Here is a 22,613-nt window from a genome sequence, read left to right on the forward strand (position 1 = left end):
TCTAAGTTCTGAACTGTGGATGAAAATCCCCACCTGATTCAGGTAATCTCTTTACTCTCTACTTTCTAAAAACAAACTTAATCACCTTTTAATAATACCTGTAATTTAGAAGTAGCTTGTCTAACTAGGATTTCAATCCAAAATTCCTGTGGAGCCCACATTAAAAAGAATATGAGTGTCCTGAAAGACTTTCTAAACAACTTTCTTTAAAAAGCAGCTTTTAATCTCTAACTCTCTGAGCTGCCATTACTTATCACACAGCAGGGGACCTACAGCCTGCCAGCCCAGGTGTGAGAGATCACATGACTTAACATGGAGCTGGCCTCCTCTTAGAAAATAAAAACTTTCTCTCAACTCTTAGGATTACTAATGGATTCTTGCCCATCACATTGGTTCTCCATCCATTGTTGTAAAAAAAAAAGTGTCTTTTAGCTTGCTCGGTCTAGCACCTCAGTGCCCCAAGATATCTTGGCGGAAACACATCCCAACTCCACGGTGGCCCAATGTCTCCTGCCACTGCACACTTTCCTACACTCAAACCATAACATAAAAGAACACATAACACAATACTCTTAGATCCAATTGATAATGTGTAAGTGCCCTCTTAAACGTACAGAGCCCGGTACCATCCATCCCTTGGGAACATTGATAACAACCTGTAAGTACACAGAGCGAGATCTTTAGGTCAGCCTCCCTTGTCCTGCCATGGCTTCTCTCTCTCCCCCCTCCTGTCTCTTCTTTCTCAGGTCTTCAGTTCTATTCCATTGATCGACCTGCCTATTTCTGAACCGATACCATGCAGTTTTTTTTTAAAAAATTACTATTGCTGCTTTGTAATACATCTTGAGATTAGGGATGGTATTCCACCATAAGTTCTTTTATTATTGAAAATTGTTTTTACTACCCTGAATTTTTTGTTATGAAGTTGAGAATTGCTCTTTCCATGTCTGTGAAGAATTGTGTTGGAATTTTCTTCGGTGTTTCATTGAATCTGTAGATAGCTTTTGAGAAGACCATTTTTACTGTTAATCCCACCAATCCATGAGCTTGGGAGATCATTCCGTCTTGTGAAGTCTTCCATTTCTTTCTTCAGGGACTTGAAGTTCTTGTTATATAGATCTTCAACTTGCTTGGTTAGAATTACACCAAGGTATTTTATATCATTTGTGACTATCATGAAGGGTATTGTTTCCCTAATTTCTTTCTCAGCCTGTTTATCACTTGTATAAAGGAAGGCTACTGATTTGTTTGAGTTAATTTTATATCCAGCCACTTTTCTGAAGTTGTTTATCGGCTATAGGAGCTCTCTGGTAGAATTTTGGGGCTCACTTATGTATACTGTCGTATCATCCACAAAGAATGATACTTTGACTTCTTCCTTTGCAAATTGTATCTGCTTGATTTCCTTTTGTTGTCTAATTGCTCTGGCTAGAACCTCAAGTACTATATTAAATAGATAGGAAGAGAGTGGGCAGCCTTGTCTTGTCCCTGATTGTAGTGGGATTGCTTCAAGTTTCTCTTTTTAATTTAATTTGATGTTGGCTGGTGGTTTGCTGTGTATTGCTTTTAGTATGTTTAGGTATGTGACATGAATTCCTGATCTCCCCAAGAATTAAAAAATTCATTTAATAATTTTTTACAATCCAAATTTTATCCCCCTTCTGGTCCATCCTCCAACTTTTCCACATCTCATACCTCTTCCCCGAACCCTGTCTCCATGAGGATGTCCCTACACCCACTCCCATCCCCGACCTCACTAGACCTCTAAATTTTCTGGGACCTCCAGTTTCTTGGATGTTAAGTACATCTTCTCTGACTGATTCTAGACCCAGAAATCCTCTGCTGTATATGTGTTGGGGGCTTCATATCAGCTGGTATATGCTGCCTGGTTGGTGGTCCAGTGTCTGAGAGATCTTAGAGGTTGAGGTTAATCGAGACTGCTGGTACTCCTACAGGGTTATCATCCTCCTCAGCTTCTCCCAACTTTTCCCTAATTCAACCACAGGAGTCAGCAGCTTCTGCTTATTGATTGGGTGTAAATATCTGCATCTGACTTTTTCAGCTACTTATTGTGTCTCTCATGGCAGTCATGATAAGCCCCTTTTTGTGAGAACTCCATAGCCTCAGTAATAGTGTCAGGGCTAAGAATGGATACAGAAAATGTGGTTCATTTACAAAATGGAATACTACTCAGCTATTAAGAACAAGGACGGGCTGGGGATTTAGCTCAGTGGTAGAGCGCTTACCTAGGAAGCGCAAGGCCCTGGGTTCGGTCCCCAGCTCCGAAAAAAAGAACCCAAAAAAAAAAAAAAAAAAAAAAAAAAAAAGAACAAGGACATCCTGAGGTTGCAGACAAATGGATAGAACATCCTGAATGAGGTAACTCAGTCCCCAAAAGACATGCATGGTGTGTTCTCACTAATACGTGGATATTAGCCAAAAAAGTACAGACTACCCAGGATACAATCGACAGAACTTAAAAAAAAAGTTTACAAGCTGAAGGACCCAATCGAGGATGCCTCAATCCCACTTGGGAGGGAGAAGAAAGCAATCACAGGAGTGGGGAGTGAGGGACTTATGTGGGAAGGGGACAGGGAGGGGAAGAGGGGAACATGCTCAGGTATTGGGTGGGAAAACAGGACTGAAGTCCTTAGGACTAGCAGAAAGAATGGAAACAGGCAACCGCAGAAGGTAGAAGGTGGGGGGACCTTCCAGAATGTACCAGAGACTTAGGAGGTGAGAGACACAGGACTCAAAGAGAGGGACCTTAGATGGAATGCCCTGTAGTGGGGAGAGGGAGCTTAAAGAGCCCACCTCCAGCAGAAAGAGTAGGCATCAGTTGAGGGATGGGTTTGCCATTCCACAATCAAAAACTCTGACCCATAATTGTTACTGTCTGAAAGAACTGTAGGGACAAAAATGGAGAAAAACCTGAGGAAGCCAGGTCTAACAGTAGGCCCAAATTGGGATCCAGCTCCAAGACTTTTAATATGGAAAAATGTTGTATTTTGTTAAAGGCTTTTTTAAGCATCTAATAAGATGATCATGTGATTTTTTTTCTTTGAGATTGTTTATATAGTGGACTACACTGATGGATGTTTTTGTATATTGAACCATCGCTGTATCCCTACTTGATCATGGTGAATGATGGCTTTGATGTGTTCTTAAATTCAGTTTTGCGAGAATTTTACTAAGTATTTTTACATCAATATTCATAAGGGAAATTGGCCTGAAGTTCTCTTTCTTTGTTGAGTCTTCGTGTGGTTTAGGAGTCTGAGTAACTGTGGCTTCATAGAATGAATTAGAAATGTTCCTTCTGTTTTTATTTAGTGGAGTAGTTTGAGCAGTATTGATATTAGCTCTTCTTTGAAGGTCTGGTAGAATTCTGCACTAAATCTATCTGGCTCTGGGCCTTTTTTTTTTTTTTTTTTTTTTTTTGGTTGGGAGGACTTTATTGCTTTATTGACTGCTTCTATTTACTAGGGTGTTCCGAGACTCTTTAGATTGTTTACATGATCTTGATTTAACTTTGGTTCATTGTGTCTGTCTAGAAAAATCAAACGTTTCATCTACATTTTCCGGTTTTGTTGAGGATAGCCTTTTATAGTAAGACCTGATGATTTTTTTTTATATTTCTTCAATTTCTGTTGTTATGTCTCCCTTTTCATTTCTGATTTTGTTAATTTGGATACCATTGTTGTATCCTTTATCTAGTTTGGTAAGGGTTTATCTATCTTGTTGATTTTTTTCAAAGAAACAGATCTTGATTTTGTTGATTCTCTGTATTGTTTTCTTTGTTTCTATCTGGTGGATTTCAGCCCTGAGTTTGACTATTTTCTGCCTTCTACTCCTCTTGTTTGCTTCTTCCTGTTCTGGAGCTTTTAGATGGGATGTTAAGTCACTCCTGTAGGATCTCTCCAATTTCTTTTTTTTTTTTCAGGAGCTGGGGACTGAACCCAGGGTCTTGCGCTTCCTAGGCAAGCGCTCTACCACTGAGCTAAATCCTCAACCCCTCTCTCCAATTTCTTAATGAAGGCACTTATTGCTATATTTTCTTTTTAACACTGCTTTCATTGTGTCCAAGCTGTGCCTTCATTTTCATTGAATTCTAGAAACTCTTTAATTTATTTTTTCCCCAACCAAGTTATCATTGAGTAGAACATTGTTCAGCTTCCATGTGTATATGGGCTTTCTGTCATTTTTGTTGTTATTGAAGACCAGCCTTAGTCCATAATGGTCTGATAGGATGTATGGGATCATTTCAATCTTCTTGTATCTGTTGAGGCTTGTTTTGTGACTGATTATATGGTCAATTTTGGAGAAGGTTCCATGAGGTGCTGAGAAGAAGGTAAGTTCTTTCAGGGTGAAATGTTCTGTAGTATCTGTTAAACCCATTTGTTTTACAACTTCTGTTAGTTTCACTGTGCCTCTGTTTAGTTTATTTCAATGACCTGTTCATTGGTGAGAGTGGGTTATTGAAGTCTCCCACTATTACTGTGTGAGGTTCAATGTATGTGTTAAGCTTTAGTAAAGTTTCTTTTATGAATGTGGGTGCTCTTGCATTTGGGGAATAGATTTTCATAATTGAGGCTTCCCTTTAGTGGATTTTTCCCTGATGAGTATGAAGTGCCCTTCCATTTCTCTTTTGCCTACTTTTGGTTGAAACTGTACTTTGTTGGATATTATAGAATGGTGACTCCAGCTTGTTTCTTGGGACTGTTTGCTTAGAGAACTTCTTTTCTGCTCTTTACCCTGAGGTAGTGACTACCTTTGTTGCACAGATATGTTTCTTGCATGCAACATAATGCTGGATCCTATTTGTATATCCAGTCTGTCAGCTCTCTTAACGTATGTCTTTTTATTAGGTAATTGAGTCCACTGATGTTGAGCGATATTAAAGACCAATTATTGTTAGTTACTGTTATTTTTGTTGTTGGGATGGAGTTTTGTGTTTGTGTGTTTGTGTGTGTGTGTGTGTGTGTGTGTGTGTGTGTGAGAGAGAGAGAGAGAGAGAGAGAGAGAGAGAGATTCTCTTCGTTTAGGTCTGTGTTTTCTTGGATATGGTTATCCTTCTTGTGTTGGACTTTTGCTTCTAGTATCCTCTGTATTGCTGGATTAGTAGAAAGATATTGTTTAAATTTGGTTTTGTCATGGACTATCTTGGTTTCTCCATCTATGGTGACTGAGAGATTTACTAGGTATAGTAGCCTGGGCTGGCATCTGTGTTTCTCTTAGAGTCAGTATGACACCTGTCCAAGATCTTCTGAATTTTAGAGTCTCTGTTGAGAAAGCTGGTATAATTTTTGATAGGTCTGCCTTTTTAAGTTACTTGGCCTTTTTCCTTTACAGCTTTAAATATTCTTTCTTCATTCTGTACATTTATTGTTTTGATTATTATCTGGCAGGAGGATTTTCTTTTCTGGCACATTCAGAAGTATTTTCTTAATTGAGATTTCCTCTTCCCAAATCACCCTTGCTTATGTCAAATTGATAAATCAAACAAACAAGCCCCCCCCCAAAAAAAACCAAACTAGACATCACACTTTTGGCAAGTAAAAGAAAGGAAGATATGTAAGGGAAGGAACCTAGTTTTTGTTGAATTCACAACAAGCAGTATTATGAAATATGGGACTCTCTTGAAATTTATTGAAAAGTTTTGAGGTGAATGTTCAAAAGCTCCTATAGCCTACCAATGAGATTCCATGGTATTGATTCGGGTATGAACACACACACACACACACACACACACACACACACACACACACACACACCTGCTCACACATGTCAATATAATCATACATACTAGTATACTAGTATATGGGAAGGAGATAATCACAATTCCAAGTGTAGTGACTAGTCACCAAATAGCCAGTAACCAGTGACAGTATGACATTGGCATTTTCTTTAGTATGGAGAAGATTTGTCAGACTTGTTTCTACAAATAATGTCAGAATTTGAGAGGAAATGTAACTGGTACAGCAGGAATGACACATAGATAGGCCTGGATTAGAATTGTGGATTTGCCTTTTTATAGCCATGTAAGCATGGACATGCCACTCATGCTCTTTGAACACACATTTCCACATCTTTAAAATGTAGTTAACAGCTCCCGTAATTAGACAGGGTAAATGAGATGTTATAGTAAGAGCCACTATTTGAATCCCCATTTATTAATACCTATCAGGTTACAGAGAAGCAAAGTTCCTTTTCACAGGTCTATTTTGTGTTTTATTTTTAATTTGGTTAAAATATTTAAACCTCTTTCTTACTGTTTCTGAAAAGGTTATCAGGGGCACTCATTTTTATGCAAACAACCGCCGGCCATTCAATCCTCACAGGAGACTCTCCCAGATTCTCTGTTTTCTGCCAGAAGTCCTGCTGTGTTGCTTCTAGGCTGTGGAGGGGGAGGTAGAATTTATTCCTCAGGGAGCTCTAGAATATGCACAAGAGGCCACCAGGAGGTATCTGGGAAATCTGTTTATAGAATGTCTTTGAAAAATAGGTTAAACAGGAAATAATGATGCACCTGTCATTTGCAATATATCTTCCCATCAATTGCTTCATTTTATTTATTTATTCAACAGCTATTTATTGAGTTGTGTGCAGCCTCTTGAGCTACAATGGAAAAGAAAATGTCTTGTGTCCTGCTTTGTGGAGTATAGATTCCCACGGGGATGGGAGTGTGGGTGGGGTAAGATGCAGAAGGGATGGGTATATGCTGGATACTCAAAGCAAGGAATATATTGCTGAGGTGAGAGGGTTGCAGAAGCTGTAGTTCTGAGAGCAAGCCAGGCTGCCAGATGTACTCCATTTCCTGAGCTTAGGACTAGATGGCAGATAGAACAAAGGCAGATAGTGAGGGCCACCAATTCTTCCTTGAGGATGTTTGCAGTTTAGGAAATAGTAAAGATACCTGTTTGCACAATTGGAGAAATACTGAAAGAGTCTTAAGCCCATGGTGTATTGTAACTGTTGGCCTTGTCACCCATGCCCAGTTTGCAAAAGCAATGACTCTGAGACTTCTTATATATGAATAAATGCCTAGGACAAAAGCCTTGAAAAATTCTCTGACTAGCTTATAAGTATAACTTAATCATCCTGTAATTCTATTCTAAGTTCTGCCATGTATCTAGATACCTGGTCCTCAGTAGTTTGCTGCTGTCTCCATCAGTGTTCCATGATGAATTCTTCCCAGTGCTTGTTTCATCATAGAAATCCGGTCTCTTGCTCTACCAGATGTCCCACCTTCTAATCCTGCTTCATCTCATTGGCCAAAGGCTTTTATATTGACAGATGAAACTTCCATACATTGTACAAAAGATTCCCTCCACAGTGTATGAGGAACTAAGCAGATGACTACTTGTATTCTTGAAGCCTGGGTGTGGTGACAAAAGTCTATAAACTCAGCAGGTGGGAGTTATCAGAGGAAGATCAGAAGGAAGATCCTGAACTACATGAGTCTGAGTATAAGCTGAGTATACACTCTTTTGTATAAGACCTTGTCTCAGAAACTAAAACAAAGGAGCAAAAATGCTGAAAACCTATAGAATGGAAGTGTTGGAGGAAAAATGTGCTTTTACCAGAGCTGTGAAGGATGTGTAGCAACAGAACAGGAGCTGTATGGCTTCTTGCAGATGTTAGGGATGAACCATGCAATGCACACTTCTAGAATCTATTTTGAGACTGTTCCATCTCTGTCATGGAGACAGATAACATGTTTTGGTTTTATCTTACAGTTTGGCCCACCTGGAATCTACCAACCGGGCCAGATAACAGATCGAGCAGTTCTCAATGTGTATGGGGGCTTGTCAGAATGGCGAGCAGATGGCTACCTGTTGGATAAATACCAGGTGAGGATCCTGGTGTTTTTTTTTTTTTTTTGCTTTAATTATATTTATTTCCATTAGCTATATAGAAATGTACATTTTTTTTATACAATGCTAGGACATTGTGCTATTTCGGTACATACCTACAGGGTACAATTAAGTTAAACATATCTGTTCTATTTTAATTATAATGAACCACATATATAAAATGGGAATATGTTTATGAGAGATTGAGTAGAAGTTAAAGAAAGTTGAATTTTCAAAGTAAAGATTACAGAAACTATTTTTCTATGTATCAACATCCTGTGTTTCATGTGGCCCATGTTTACACTGTGCATATCTTAACTTTTTTAAAATTTTTATTGAAAATGGAACTTTTTCCTCACATAATATATCCTGTTATGGGTTTCCCTTCCTTTTTTTTTTATTAACTTGAGTATTTCTTATATACATTTCGAGTGTTATTCCCTTTCCCGCTATCCAGGCAAACATCCCCCTCCCCCCTCCCCTTCCTTATTGGTGTTCCCCTCCCCATCCTCCCCCCATTGCCGCCCTCCCCCCAACAATCTAGTTCACTGGGGGTTCAGTCTTAGCAGGACCCAGGGCTTCCCCTTCCACTGGTGCTCTTACTAGGATATTCATTGCTACCTATGAGGTCAGAGTCCAGGGTCAGTCCATGTATAGTCTTTAGGTAGTGGCTTAGTCCCTGGAAGCTCTGGTTGCTTGGCATTGTTGTACATATGGAATAGAGCAGCAAAGATTAAAACAGACACAGAAGGAACACCCATTCAGAGCCTGCCCCACATGTGGCCCATGCATATACAGCCATCCAATTAGACAAGATGGATGAAGCAAAGAAGTGCAGGCCGACAGGAGCCGGATGTAGATCGCTCCTGAGAGACACAGCCAGAATACAGCAAATACAGAGGCGAATGCCAGCAGCAAACCACTGAATTGAGAATAGGACCCCCGTTGAAGGAATCAGAGAAAGAACTGGAAGAGCTTGAAGGGGATCCTGGTGTTTTACTACTGATTTCTAATGAGACTTTTGAGAACCCTGGATATTGGGGTAAATTGTATATTCTTGCCTTCTGAGCTGGTGAATACAACCAAGAAATACAGAAACATATACATTTTATTGCCATTTGTCCATAGTAAACATATTTAAATGCGCATAGAAATATATGCCTTGTGTTGCTTGTGCCAGTACTACAATGTTCAAATAACACTTAGATAGGCTGACAGTATAGCTGAGTGGAGAATATGCTTACTGTACAAATGTGAAGAGCTAAATATAATCACCTTACCCAAAACATACACAAATTCATACACAGTAATGTTCATCTGTAATCCCAATGTTCCTGTGGATGATATAGAAAGGTGAGGAAGGGGGATCCTCAGCCATTCAAAGGTTAACTGGTCTGGCATACACAGTGCCTAACAGCAAAGAGAACCTATCTCAAATGAAATGGCAGGTAAGTATCCACAATCTGTGGCACATGTGAATCTATACTCAACATGAACCATACCCATACATACACAACACATACCATACACACATGTACACAAGAAGGATAAAAATTAATTCAATTTTAAAATTTAATTATAAATGATATAATTAAGCTTTTTAAAAAGTTCATTTCTTGCAAAAAGGCATGTAGTTCTTGGGCAGATCCATAGGGTCAATGCTGTTTTCCTCTGTTTTATCAGCTAGGAAAAATAGAGCAAGACTTTTACACAGACCAGGACCTGTCTATAGGTGCCACGATTAATGTCTGGGGAAGAAAAGTCCTCCTCTGTGACTGCGATGAGTTTACCAAGACCTATTATAAGACAAAGTATGGAGTTGGTAAGTGATATTCAAATACTGGTAAGAAAATATTTTTAATACTTTGGCTGCTTTATTCCCTAGTTAAGATTTTACTTTTGTTCTCGTCACATTACTAAAAACAAGCTTCTATGAGCAGACTCATTATCTCCATGTTAGTGGAAAGGAAACTGAGGCCCACTAAGCTCAGTCTTCCAATTATGCAATAGAGAGAAAGAGCCAAGAATTAAATTACCTCATGTTAGAGGCTTCCATTTCCCCTGTAGCCTTTTTTTGCTATAGTACTCAGTATTCTGGAAGGACACTTGAACTAGAAATATTAAATCTCTTCATTTAATTTTTGCTGACCACAATGGATGACACTCAACTTGAGTTCTCTAGGGAAATCTCTTGTGTACCAGTTAGCTTTGCATTTCCTGGTGAGGTCTAGCTAGGTTTCCTGTTTGTCTTTTCATAGGTATTCATTCCATTCTAGGCAAGTAAATGCAGTTTAGTAAGAACTAGTGATTTATTTAGTACCCATTTTGTGTAGGTCAGTACAGTAGGCTAGGTTTATAGACTAGAAAAGGGAATCTGGAACCTGTAGCATATTCCACAATATGAGAGTCTAGAAGCAAGCTGAGGATGTGCTATAAAAACCTTCCAAACCTTCATTTGTTAAACTCCCACTCTCAGTCTCTTGAAGTTCTGCCAGTCAGCTCTACCCACTTCCTAAGCTTTGTCTCTACCCATGGTCCACTGGTCTGCTGTTGTGGGAATAGATAGGATTTACCAGGGTAGGGTTTAGAATGAGTGTGATGGTACCTAGTCTTCTATATAATCTTCCTTCAGTATTTGCAGCAAATTGTTACTAGCCCTTCCTCTATACCTACATGATGCCTAATGTTCTTACATGAAATGATTTGTTTTTGCAAAAAACCCTATACATACCCTTATGTATTCACTCATTCATTTGAGACAGAGTCTAATCATATTGCTTAGTCTGGTCTTGAACTTGTAATCCTTTTATCTTAGCCTCCCATGTAACTTGAGTAACAATCAGGTTATGGTGCCTTCCTATTTTAAATCAGTTTTTATATTACTTGTGATATCTAATTTAACATAAGTGTAATGCTAATAGTTGTATTATTTAGGAAAAATGACAGGAAAAGCGTGCATACATGATCAATATTGATACAGTGCTTTTAAAAATCTATGGTGAGCTGAATTTGAGCATGTGTACTTTGCTTACATGGAGGATTGATGGATACTTCTGTGAACTGTGGCATATTTACTTAAACATGCTCTGTGAGTGGTAAGATGAAACTGAACAACTATAGCTCCTTAAAAATAAGATGCTTGGATATTTTGCTTCATTTTGACACATTTTTGTTTCATTTATTTTTTTTTTTTTTGGTTTTGATTTTGTGTTTGTGGGAGGGTTGTTCTGTTGTTTTTGGAGAGAAGGACTAGAATATAAAGTTAGGTGGGTGGGGAGGTGAGAAGGATCTGGGAGGAGCTGGAGGAGGGGAAAACATGGACAAAAATATTATATGAAAAAATTATAAAATACCCAGGATGCCTTGTGTCTAGAATAAGAGGAGGCCTGCCTGCCTGCCTGCCTGCCTACCTTGCATGTGTTTGCCCTGAACATAATAGATCTCCTGGGAAGTTATATCCTGAAGGAAGTTACATAAAGAACACTAAAGTATTAGAATAAAAAGGACTTCCAGTTTTACTAAGAGAATTTGTTCTAACACATCTACATTCTAGATTCATAAACATGTCTAGATTTGACAAGAGTCAGTTTGGTGGCTGGCATCTCACTTTAATATCTAAAATTGATTGTTTTAGTGGACACAGTTGAACATATTTATTTCAAGGGTCACAAAAAAATTATCCAGGAGTGTGCAGGTGGCAACTGCTCTAGAGAAATTTCTAGTGGACCATAAATCATCAGGGAGGAGAATTTGCCCTTAATAAATATAGGTATCTGTTTAGAATCAGTACACCTTCAGTGAAGATTGGAAATTGGAAATTGGCTCACTGAAAACCATTAAAAACACCTGAAGATTACTTTCATTTAAGGATGTGCTAGAAGACTGACAGTACTGTAACAATTCCAAAACAGCATATGATTTTCTAAACAGCTAGTTCAACATTTGGCTGATGTTTGTCTGCTTAATTTTGAGACTACCATATTTGCTTTAGGGAAAAAGTAATGCTGTAGTGAAGTGTCTTAGTAGACTCTCCAGTGAATTGTCTGATGAAATGTGACTTCTCTGGTGTGGTATGCCCTAAAATGAGCTGTCCTGGGTATATGTATCTGCTTCAAATGTCCTGTAGTCTGTTTGTTCCAGTTATACTGTCCTAGTGTTTAGTTTCCTTTCATCCATTTCCTTTGCTCCCTCTGTAGATTTTATTATATTACATAAAAATATACTTTGTGCCTTTAAAGTCAATATAACAGCATATTTTATGAAAATTAATGCAAATACAAAATTAGGATTCATTTTGTAGTCTCACTGACTTTTTTTAAACACTTTTCACAGCATGTTAAAATGTTCTGTTTAACAAATACCATTACACAACATTTTTTTCAAGTTGTAATATAACACTTAATGTTGCATGTGACTGTAGATTATATCCATGGCAGAATCTAGAGAAGTGGATTGATACTCTCTAATAACCTTTACATTTGCTTTCTCTGGTTTTTGTGAAGTTAAATGAATATATTTCATGCTACTTAAATATAGTTATTTCTGACACTTAAAAATTAAAGAAGTGATCTTCAGTTTTCTTCATTAGTAGCTATGACATGTTGATAAAAGTATTTATAAGGATGAAAAACTTCTCTGTGTACTGTAACAGTTGACAAAACATTAAAAATCAAATTTAATGAATAATCTGTTCAGTATTAATATGATGGTAAGGATGATAATTTTTCTTATAATTCATGTGGTCTTAAAAGTTAATAAGAAGGAATTTTATACATTGTTTTTAGGATTATTGAAATCCAAACCAGAACAAAATGACAAAATGTCGCTAGTAATTGTGATCCTAGAAGAAAGCAGAGGGGAGGGAAGGGGAGAGGGGAGGGTCATTGTTGGTGGGTGCATCTGTGTGTGGAGGCAAGTGATTGATGTTAGGTGTCTTCTTCCCGGGCTCTCCACCTTACTTTTGAGACACAGACTCTCACTGCACCTGAACTTTGCATGGATACCTTTTGTATTTGTGTAGAAGTATAAGGCTTGATAGAATTCTGAAAAACATTTGAACCTCTTTATGAGAGGCAGTCCCTTAGAAAAATGAGATTCTTTCATTTATTTTAGGACTCCAAGGGAGATGTCTTATCCAGGGTAACTCCTTTATCAACCAGTGTGGCTGTCTTGCTGCTGGTAGCTTGCCTGTTAGGATGGAGTAGTAGTTCATTTCCTCATTGTTGATGAGGACAATAACAGATTGCAAGGCAGAAGTCTGCTGCTCTTTCTTATATATGAAGATTTCAAAGGCTTCTAGATTGTCTTTCTTGTGCTAAGAATTTTAACAGTTCTTATCTAGGAATGTATGCCTTAGGTTATTTATTAATAAGATTTTTATAATTTCTACTCTCTTTTCTCTACACTGTTTCCATTTTCTCTTTTGTCTCCATTCCATTCTCTAACACTGTTGCTATGTAGTTCTGGCTGAGTTGGTACTCCCTATGTAATACAAACTAGCCATACATAAATTTAGGGCAACTTCCTGGCTCAGCCTCCCAATACTGGGATTTACAGGCATATAACACTATACCCAATTTATAGGAATATTTTCTAATCATTGATTTTTGTGATGTGCAAAACCAAAGCAGTAACATAAGCATTTATTCTTAATGGTTTTGAATATTTATATTGAGATTAAAGTAGGACAAACATTTTAAGGTGTCTTTCATTTTCAACAATCAATTCTGGCACTCTCTGAATTCTCAGGACTCCAAAGCAGGAGGAGGAAGAGGACATGGCAGAAAAAAAGTCAGTGATCACTTAAGGAGATTGTAACAACAAAAACAGAACTGGTTTATGGTTTTATCACATATGGCCTTGATGGACTTCACAGGTTTACATCCCCTCAGCCACCCATAGAGTTAATGAGGATGGTTGCAGACTAGAACTTACTTTGTGTTTTGGCACTATATAATTTCACTAATCGTTTAACCTAAATATTGACTACAAGAAGTGATGGATTTCCTTTGAAGCTAAGGATGATTTTATAGTTTTCAAGGTTCTTCCTTTATAGGGGTCCTAGTCCAAAGCTCTGGCCTATTTTTGTCTTCATAATCTAGCATTCTTTGGTTTGAAGCATTTTTTAAAGTTATGCAAGCTTCAGATTTCCTAAAGTGTGGCTCCATCTGTAGGTTATTAGATCATACAAGGTGAACTTTGAGGAAATTAATTGGTCACATTCCCAAATAATGCTTCCACCTGAGATGGCAAGTAGAATCATTAGACTCAATTTCTATATACAGTCTCTGCATTTTGTTACAGTCTAGTCAGTCATGGTTAGGCATTCACATCACATATGTGTACAAGTCATTTGGAATTAGAGAAATCAGTATATTTGGAAGACATGAGTGTTTCGGTATCTACCCAAAAACCCGCCCCAAAATATAGAATATATTTGTGGAGATGCTTTGTACAAAAGCATGCACCTTTTAATTTGCTCAATATTTCTGAATACCTGAAATAGGCAGGGTAGATGGGGTGATGGAAACCCAGTGACAGCCAACTTATCATTCACATATGATTCTGTGGCTTTGTGAACTTATGTGAGCTATCCTGGGAGCTGTGTCTTACGGTTGAACCTTGAGCCAGGGTTTCCAAAACGGGTCTATATGATGTTAGAAAAGTCAAGGGTTAGGCAGTAGAAGAGTTCTCGGTTTTTATACACTAGATGGCGCTGTGGGTGCAGAGGAAAGCTCTAAATTGGCTCTTGAATCTGTTGCAAAAATTAGGTAGTTAAGAAAACAATACCATGTTTCAGACTAGTAATGAAGGCTGGAGAATATATTCTTAATGACTTTGTGATTAAGAATCACCATTTTTGGCTAGTGCACTCAGAATAGGGTGTAGAATTGTATGTGTATGCCCCCTGTTGGAAGAAATTGCTCAGGCCCCAATTGATTTTCTGATTATATAAAGCTTTCTTGCCATTTCTGTGATCCTTGCACTAGAACAAAGGTAGCAGACAGCAGTGATTTTGATGTAATGGTGAGCAAGGATAGAGTCTACTGCAATTTAACTTTGAAAATTTGAGCTTTTCTCTTATTACTAAGATGTCTCTTTAATTGCAAAGTGAGCAATAAGAGAGGATCTGGAGACTGTGTACGGATACTGCTTTTCCCCTTTCACCCAGCCAGGGACAAAGATTTGATGGCAGTTCCTTTGTCAACATGTCTGCTGTGAGCAATTTCTGTTAAGATGGAACAATATTCTTCTGAGAATTGTGCTTCAAGAAACCACACACAAAGGCAACTAGGAAATCTAAGAAAAGTTGAATGATGAAAATGTTTTCAAATTGGAATTAGAAATGGCTTCACACTCTTGGCATTTTGATGAATTAAAAGATGCACTTCAATTGTAGAATTAGACTGTATTACACGACAAATTGATGGGTATTTATTTTTCTAATGGTGTACCAAAATATGGATCCTTTCTTCTATTAGAAGTTTGATCATGGAAAATAAAAGAAAATATTTATATTTGTAGAACTCGTTTTGTTCACAACTGAAACTATCAAGTATGGGAAAGACATAGAAAGTGTCTGTGTGTTTCAGCTTTGTTTTAGGAGATGCTCTAGAACCTCCTTGGCTGTTTGTGGTGAGTCATACACAATGACTTGGTTAGATGGGGTTAGTATGATATTCGTTCTAAAAAGCACAGTTGCTTCTTAGAGAGTACATAGCCCCATAAATGATTAGCTAAGGACTTCTACAGGTATTAAAAGTATGTTCCTACCTCTCCTTACACCTGATAAGGAAAAAATAAAGTGAACAGTATTGATCCCATCACACTTGCTTGGAGAGTGGAAGCAACTGGGGAGCCTTAACTCTTTGGGTTTTTGCTTCATTACAGCTACAGTCGCAGTTTTATCTGGAGCAATAACATGAATGACCTGGAGCAGTGGCTGGTGACAGGAGGGGATTTTTATTTTTCTGTTAGATTTTTAATAGACACTGAAGTACAGTGTTTGGGGGTGAATTAGGGATAAGGAAGAGAGCTTAAAAATGGATCCAAGGAGGAGCTGCTGGCTAATTGGTCAAGTTAAAAGGGAAGCAGTCAGAAGTCAGTCCTATTTGGAAAATAATTTTTATCAGAGAGTGTTGACTGAAGATCAGAAAAGGCCAAATTACAGGTGAAAATATGGAATCGATGGCATGTTTCAAGTTTGAGTTTCATATCATTGGAAAAACTCAAGAGAAGAACAAAATAATATTCAGAAACAGGGATGTAAGGTCAAAAACATTAATAAGAAAAACATTAATATTTACTTATTTGACAAAGATTTTCTCCCTTTTTCTCTTTTGAACCAATGACTATTAAGTGAGCTCTGTGGTTTTTATAAAGATGATTGAAACCAACTCTCATAGGATTTTACTGTGTTTTGTTTGAAAAAGTTTAAATAGTCTACAAAATCTCCATGTTCATCTTGAAATAATAACAGACTTTTCAAAACAACTATAATCACAGGGCAAAAAAATATTGATGTTTTGTTTGCCTATGTTTTGTTGTAGATAACTTTACGCCTATTTCATGCAAGCCTCCTCCTCTTCCAAAAATAAAAAGGAAATACCCACCTTACACTGGCTTTGGGTCTGAAGAGGATTCTTTCCGCTCCTGTGTGAGCCTCAAGCCCACACCTCATCGGAAGAACTTCAGAAAATTCATGGAACTAGACAGGTGCCTAAGGGGACCCTGATTATAGTCCTGTCTTTTACAAAAGTGTTTGTAATTTATGATATAGCCCTCTTGTTGCAAGAGCTTACACAACTCATCTGATTTTGAGTTCAGGGACAAGTTACTATAGCTTTCTAATAAGGTTGACGAATCCACAGGTATTGCCAGCTTCTTGCTTGAGTACTTAGTTTGATGTGTTATTTGGAGAACTATAAAGCCATATCATGCTCTGCCTGTTGACTTTCCATTTCTATTTGCCTGTCTGTCTTTCTGTCTCTTGAGGAAATAATGCAGAGGAGGAATCAACAGATTTCAAGGGTCAGAGGATGCATACTTTTGGATTTGTAAGCCACATAGCCTTCATTATAGCTGCTCAGAATGACATTATAGTGTGAAAGCTACATGGACAGAATGTAAACACATGTGTAACTATATTCCAATAAAACATTTTATGGACATTGACATTTGAATACCATAAAACTTTTATATATTGCAATGTATTATTCCTTTGATATTTTTCTTTTCAATCATGTAAAAGTGTACAAACCACACTTAGCTCAAAGGCATACAAACAGGTGGCCAGCTGGATCTGTCTCACAGATTCGGGTTTGCCAACCACCGCTAGAGAGATTTCAGTGGTTTATAAGTGTTTTTCAACTTACAATTTTAGAAAACTCAAGTTCCTTTGAGGCTTGGTTTGAGTTCAGTAGGAGTAAACTGCTTATATTGCTGAATGTACTTACAAAAGACAGATTTTCCAAAGTATCCCTAATATACATGAGCCACAATCTGCTCCTGAATTGTACATGGGGAACATGAGCACTGGCTATGGATACCTTTTGGTTCTTCAGGATGAGCAGGTCTTGCATAAAAAAAAAAGTCAGGGAAAAATTGTAGGGAAATGTTGCAGATGCTTGAATAGGATGTAAACTAAAAATTGTGTTTCTAAGTCACAGAGATTATTGGTTGAGAGATGCTGGGAGGGAATGATAAAGGGAACATATATTAAGATTCGAAGAACAAAAAGCATACTGAATTTGGTCAAACTGAATGTGGTCCTATGCTGTTGTCACAAATTTGAAGGAAAGGGAACAAACTGTTATGCTCTGTCTATAAAAATGGTTTAACTGCTTGCCTATGAATTGTATGGGATGTGGGAAGGTATGCCTTTGCTGTGGCATGATGTCATTTGTCTTTCAAGAAATCAGTTTATTTTAAAAACTTCATTTTTAAAAAAAATTTAAATTCTTTGCTTTTTAAAATGTGGTCCTCATACTTGATAACATGTTAATTCTTGTGCTTCCTTCTTGTTGGACTGAGAACAAAATGGTGCGGTGAGACCCAGCAATCTCTTTTCATAGTCATCATGGGGAATTGTGAGGCATACTGGTGTTTGAGAATCAACTGATTTTTTTACATTTAAGAAGGCCATCTACATGTCAGTGTCGTCTTGTTGATAACAGTATTCTGGTTAGGTTCTGGGGTAGACTTCGATGGACTCTCTTTCAGTAACTACTATTTTTAAGGGCCACCTGGAGGATATGGGCAGGAAGAATGTCCCTATTGTAAAAGGACACGGAAGTTTTCTTATAGCTAAATAAAGTGAAATATTATCCAGGGTGTTACTTCTGGAACTCAGAGAGAAATAGTTCTTTGTGTGTAGTTGACTTAGTTTTTCTGTCTGCTCTTTAAAGTTGTCTTCAGGACCCTGACTACAAATAGAATTATACATGTAAGTAATACTGTTGTGTTTGGAGGACAGGTATATAGGCACACATGTCTCTAATTTCATTTCTTTTTGTCCACCACTTGTTTTGTGTCAGGAATATACTTTCTTCAAGCTCCCCCTACACAGTGATCTTGTTTCCATGGTAACTGGCACAAACTGGCTTCACAGGACTAAAGTACTTTGTTCTCTGTATGCCCACAATACTCTGTCGAATATTCTTGTAATAATAATAGTACTAGTGATGACAAGCAGTTAGTGGTTTGCTGCGCATTAACTACTTTTATAAAATCTGATTTCCTAAAATCCCTTAAGACACCTTAGAAGAAAGCAGGTTATATTCTTGCACCTATTCTTCAAAAGAGGAAAACCAGACTGCAAGAACTCTGCAACTTGTCCAAGCTCATAGCTAGTTTTTAGTTTAGCTAGGAATTAAATCCAGGGAAATGCTACTTCTAGAGTAAATTCTTACTTATTACATGACTTGATGATTACTCACATATGTAATATATGAGTTCCTCCAGACTAAGAACTACTTGAAGTAAGATACTGGCAAATATTTCACCTAATAAGAAAAGGTACAGATGAATAAGTATAGTGGTAGGGAAAATGTTTGCTAATCATGTTCTTTTAAAAAATATGTCTACCGTATCAGTGTTTTGTTGCATGTAATGTATGTCTACAACATTCATGCATGGTGCTGTTAGATTTCAGAGAATGGCATCAGATATTCTGGAACTGAAGGTGTAGGTAGTTGTGAGCTGCTATGTGGGTGCTAGGAACTGGACCTTGGTCTTCTTCAAAAGAAACAAGTGCTTAACCATCTGTCCAGCCCCACTAAGCCAGTTTATAGTGATGGGCCAAAGTAAAAGGAACAAAACAGGTAACTTCTTAACAGGAAAGTTAGCATCCCATAGTTCAGCTTTTCTGACCATATAGCTTCCAAAAGTCATTGTTTTTAATAATAATATCAATATCAATATTTTACTGCTTTCAAATCTTATCCATCTATTGTTTCCACAAACCACCCCCTTAATTTTTCTATTATTACTAAAACTGAGTCTTTATATAAAGACTGTGTATCTCTAGATAAGTGGTTCCCAATCTAAGGGGTCACAGGGGTCAAAGATATTTATATTGCGATTCCTAACAGCAGCAAAATTATAGTTATGAAGTATCAATGAAAATAATTTTATAGTTGGGTGTCACTACCTCATGAGGAATGCTATTATAGGATTCTAGTTTTAGAAAGATTGAGAACTACTATATTAGAGGTTTTATTACTGTTTGTTGATTTTTTAGAAAGTTTATAGTTATAGGTTGTTGTAAAGAGCTTGGTTGACAAATACGTTCCAAGGACCTGCTGTGTGATAAGCATTTATTTACTTAGGTGTTTGTGATAGATTCATCAATGAACAAAGTATCCATAAAAGCCCACCTTCCCTCATAAGACTTTATTCTACTTGAGTGAAATATGCAAGAAAGTAAAAACATTCAAGTCCATCAAATAGTACATGGGTTTTTTTTTCCATCTTTATTAACTTGAGTATTTCTTGTATACATTTCAAGTGTTATTCCCTTCCCCGGTATCCGGGCAAACATCCCCCTCCCCCCTCCCCTTCCTTATGGGTGTTCCCCTCCCAAACCTCCCCCCATTGCCGCCCTCCCCCCACCAGTCTAGTTCACTGGGGGTTCAGTCTTAGCAGGACCCAGGGCTTCCCCTTCCACTGGTGCTCTTACTAGGATATTCATTGCTACCTATGGGGTCAGAGTCCAGGGTCAGTCCATGTATAGTCTTTAGGTAGTGGCTTAGTCCCTGGAAGCTCTGGTTGCTTGACATTGTTGTTCATAAGGGGTCTCGAACCAGTATATGGAATTTTTAAGTACCACATTATAAAAAGGAAAACTTTTATTTTCCATGTAAATGATCTAGTTGTATATATAAATGGTGAATATTTCTAGTTGCAGTTTTCAGCAGTGCTCTTTTTTTCTTTTTCTTTTTTTCTTTTTTTCTTTGATATTTTTATTTACATTTCAAATATTATTCCCTTTCCCTGTTTCCCATCCATAAGTCCCCTATTCCATCCCCATCCCTTTCTTCTATGAGAGTTTTCCCTCTCCCCAGCCATTCCTGCTTCCTGCCTCCATGCCCTGACATTCTCCTATACAGGGGGGAGGAGGGGTCCAGCCTTGGCAGGACCAAAGGCTTCTTCAGCAGTGTTCTTGTTGACCTTTCTGAGGAAAATAACCGTTGGAGATTGAACAAGAGAAATGACTTGACTAGGCTTGCTGATTGGAAGAATCTCTCCAATGAAGTGTTAAGAATGGACTGTACAAAGACAGTAGTCGATTTAAGACAAGCCATGGTATTGCTTCATTAGTCCAAGAGAAAAGTTATCATATCTGGTTAATACTGTGGCAGGAATGAAATGAAATGGCAGATTCTGCAAGTATTTTGAATGTAGAGCTAATAGGATTTCCTAACCGATTAGATATGAAGTGTGAAAGAAGTGAAGAGCTACAGATATCTCAAGGGTTAGACCTGAATAATTGGAAAGGTAGAGAAGAGATGGCAACCATTGAGGCAGGCAGGACTACAGGTCTAATAGGTTTGGGAGCAAGAACTCAAGTTCAGTTTTAGAACAACTTGAGATGCCAATTAGATATAAAATGAAAATGGGTATATGTTGAGGGTGTTCAGTAGACAGGTCTGAGCTGGAGATGTAAATTTGGAAGTTATCAGCATGTAATTAGCATTTCAAAATGCCAAATTGGACTAAAGCTTTCAGACTGTGTTGGATCACCAAGGATGAATGTGTCAAGAACCACATGAAAAAAACCTGGGACCATCCCAAATTAAGAGTTTGGAGAAAAGAGGAGTCATGGAAAGATGATGACATGAGGCAAACAAGGAGATAGGAGTCACTTAAAACTAAGAAAATGCATAATGTAGTAAGCAAAGTGATCAAAAGTGCCATGGCAGAAGTTGCTAATTAGTAAAATTAGATGCAGGGGGGAAAAAGCTAAGGATTGTATTTGGTATTATGGATATGATAGTTTTTGTAAGAGAAGTTTAGGTGAAGTAACCTCTTACTAATAGAAGTGGACATAACTGAAATGGGAATGGGCTAGGCCTATGACTTACTGGTATATTTTAGGGCTTTGGTGTCATCTCCCACATAGGAAGACAATGGGGAAGGAACAGTGGGGAGATTTCAGTGCAGTAAAGATAGGTAACATTGGGCTGTATGTAGAAAACATTAAGACATGCATCCTAGATCTAAGAATTTACAGTTTGGTTTGGGACAATGGGAATAAACACATTTTAAGATAACCAGCCAAGAGTACAAGTCTGTATAGTTGCTAAATTGGGTGCAACATCACTGTTGATGCAAGATATTTGTGTAGATGATCACCTGGGAGGGTGGAGACTGATCAGAAGGGGTCAGGCATTTAATAATTGGTTTATATGAAGGAAATATTTGAACATACTTGGAGTGTTCTTACAATTTGCTCTGAGGACCATCTTGTCAGACTCCCCTGGTAGCATATTAATGATGCAGTTTTCTGCAAATATAAGCTCACCTGTGAGCCTATATTTCTGGTGGTGAGATTATGGATTCTGCATATGTTAAAAAGTCCTCCAGGTGATTTTTACGTATGCTAAATTTCATGAATGATTCAATTTTATTTAGTAGCATCATATTGCCAATTGATGAGATCTCCAGAATATGAACTTTAATGGGAAAAATGAATAGCATATTCAAATATTCTAAGTAAATATGTACACTTATAAACTTAAGTTCTAAGATGTTAAATTTAAAGTAGTATTGATTTAGATTAGACCTCATTCAATTTTATATTGATATTTTAGGCATCTGTAATATTATGAGTATTTCATAAGAGGGGACTCATGAATTTTTCATACTTGTAAGTTCAGTTGGTACCAGAGAAGGTGATTGATAGAGTATAGCTGGCCCAAATAGTTATATAAGGTTCATTTGAAGCCTTGGATCTGGACACTTAAGAAAATCCAAATTATGACCATGCTGCCCTAGGATGAGCCATACAAACTGTTGTGTTCTGTCTCACCCAAGGCCTAAAGCTGATAATCTTGCCACTGTGCTTTTCTAGCCCATTTTCCTGTACAGTCTTAGAAAGAGATGAAGAAGCACTGTAGGCCTCTGCAAATTAGAAACCTTTTTTGTAGATCTTATCAGTGTGGACACAAAGACTGAATTTCAGAATAAGAGAATTTGCAAGTGATGACGACTCTTAGAGTTGTAGCAGGGAAAAGGACATGGTTGATTTTAGCAGACACT

At 37.7% G+C, this 22,613-nt stretch overlaps 1 protein-coding gene across 2 annotated transcripts in view; it reads left to right on the forward strand.

The window, feature by feature from the left end:
- Efhc2 (EF-hand domain containing 2) overlaps positions 1–22,613 on the forward strand; it is a 200,471-nt gene that overhangs the window by 88,153 nt on the left and 89,705 nt on the right. For both annotated transcript variants that reach the window (XM_017601976.3, NM_001106952.1), the window contains exons 6-8: positions 7,737–7,850; positions 9,537–9,675; positions 16,403–16,568. In XM_017601976.3, coding sequence (XP_017457465.1) covers positions 7,737–7,850; positions 9,537–9,675; positions 16,403–16,568 — 419 coding nt within the window. The remainder of the gene's footprint in view (positions 1–7,736; positions 7,851–9,536; positions 9,676–16,402; positions 16,569–22,613) is intronic.

This window comes from Rattus norvegicus, chromosome X (genome assembly GCF_036323735.1).
Source record: "Rattus norvegicus strain BN/NHsdMcwi chromosome X, GRCr8, whole genome shotgun sequence".
NCBI classification, from domain to species: Eukaryota; Metazoa; Chordata; class Mammalia; order Rodentia; family Muridae; genus Rattus; species Rattus norvegicus.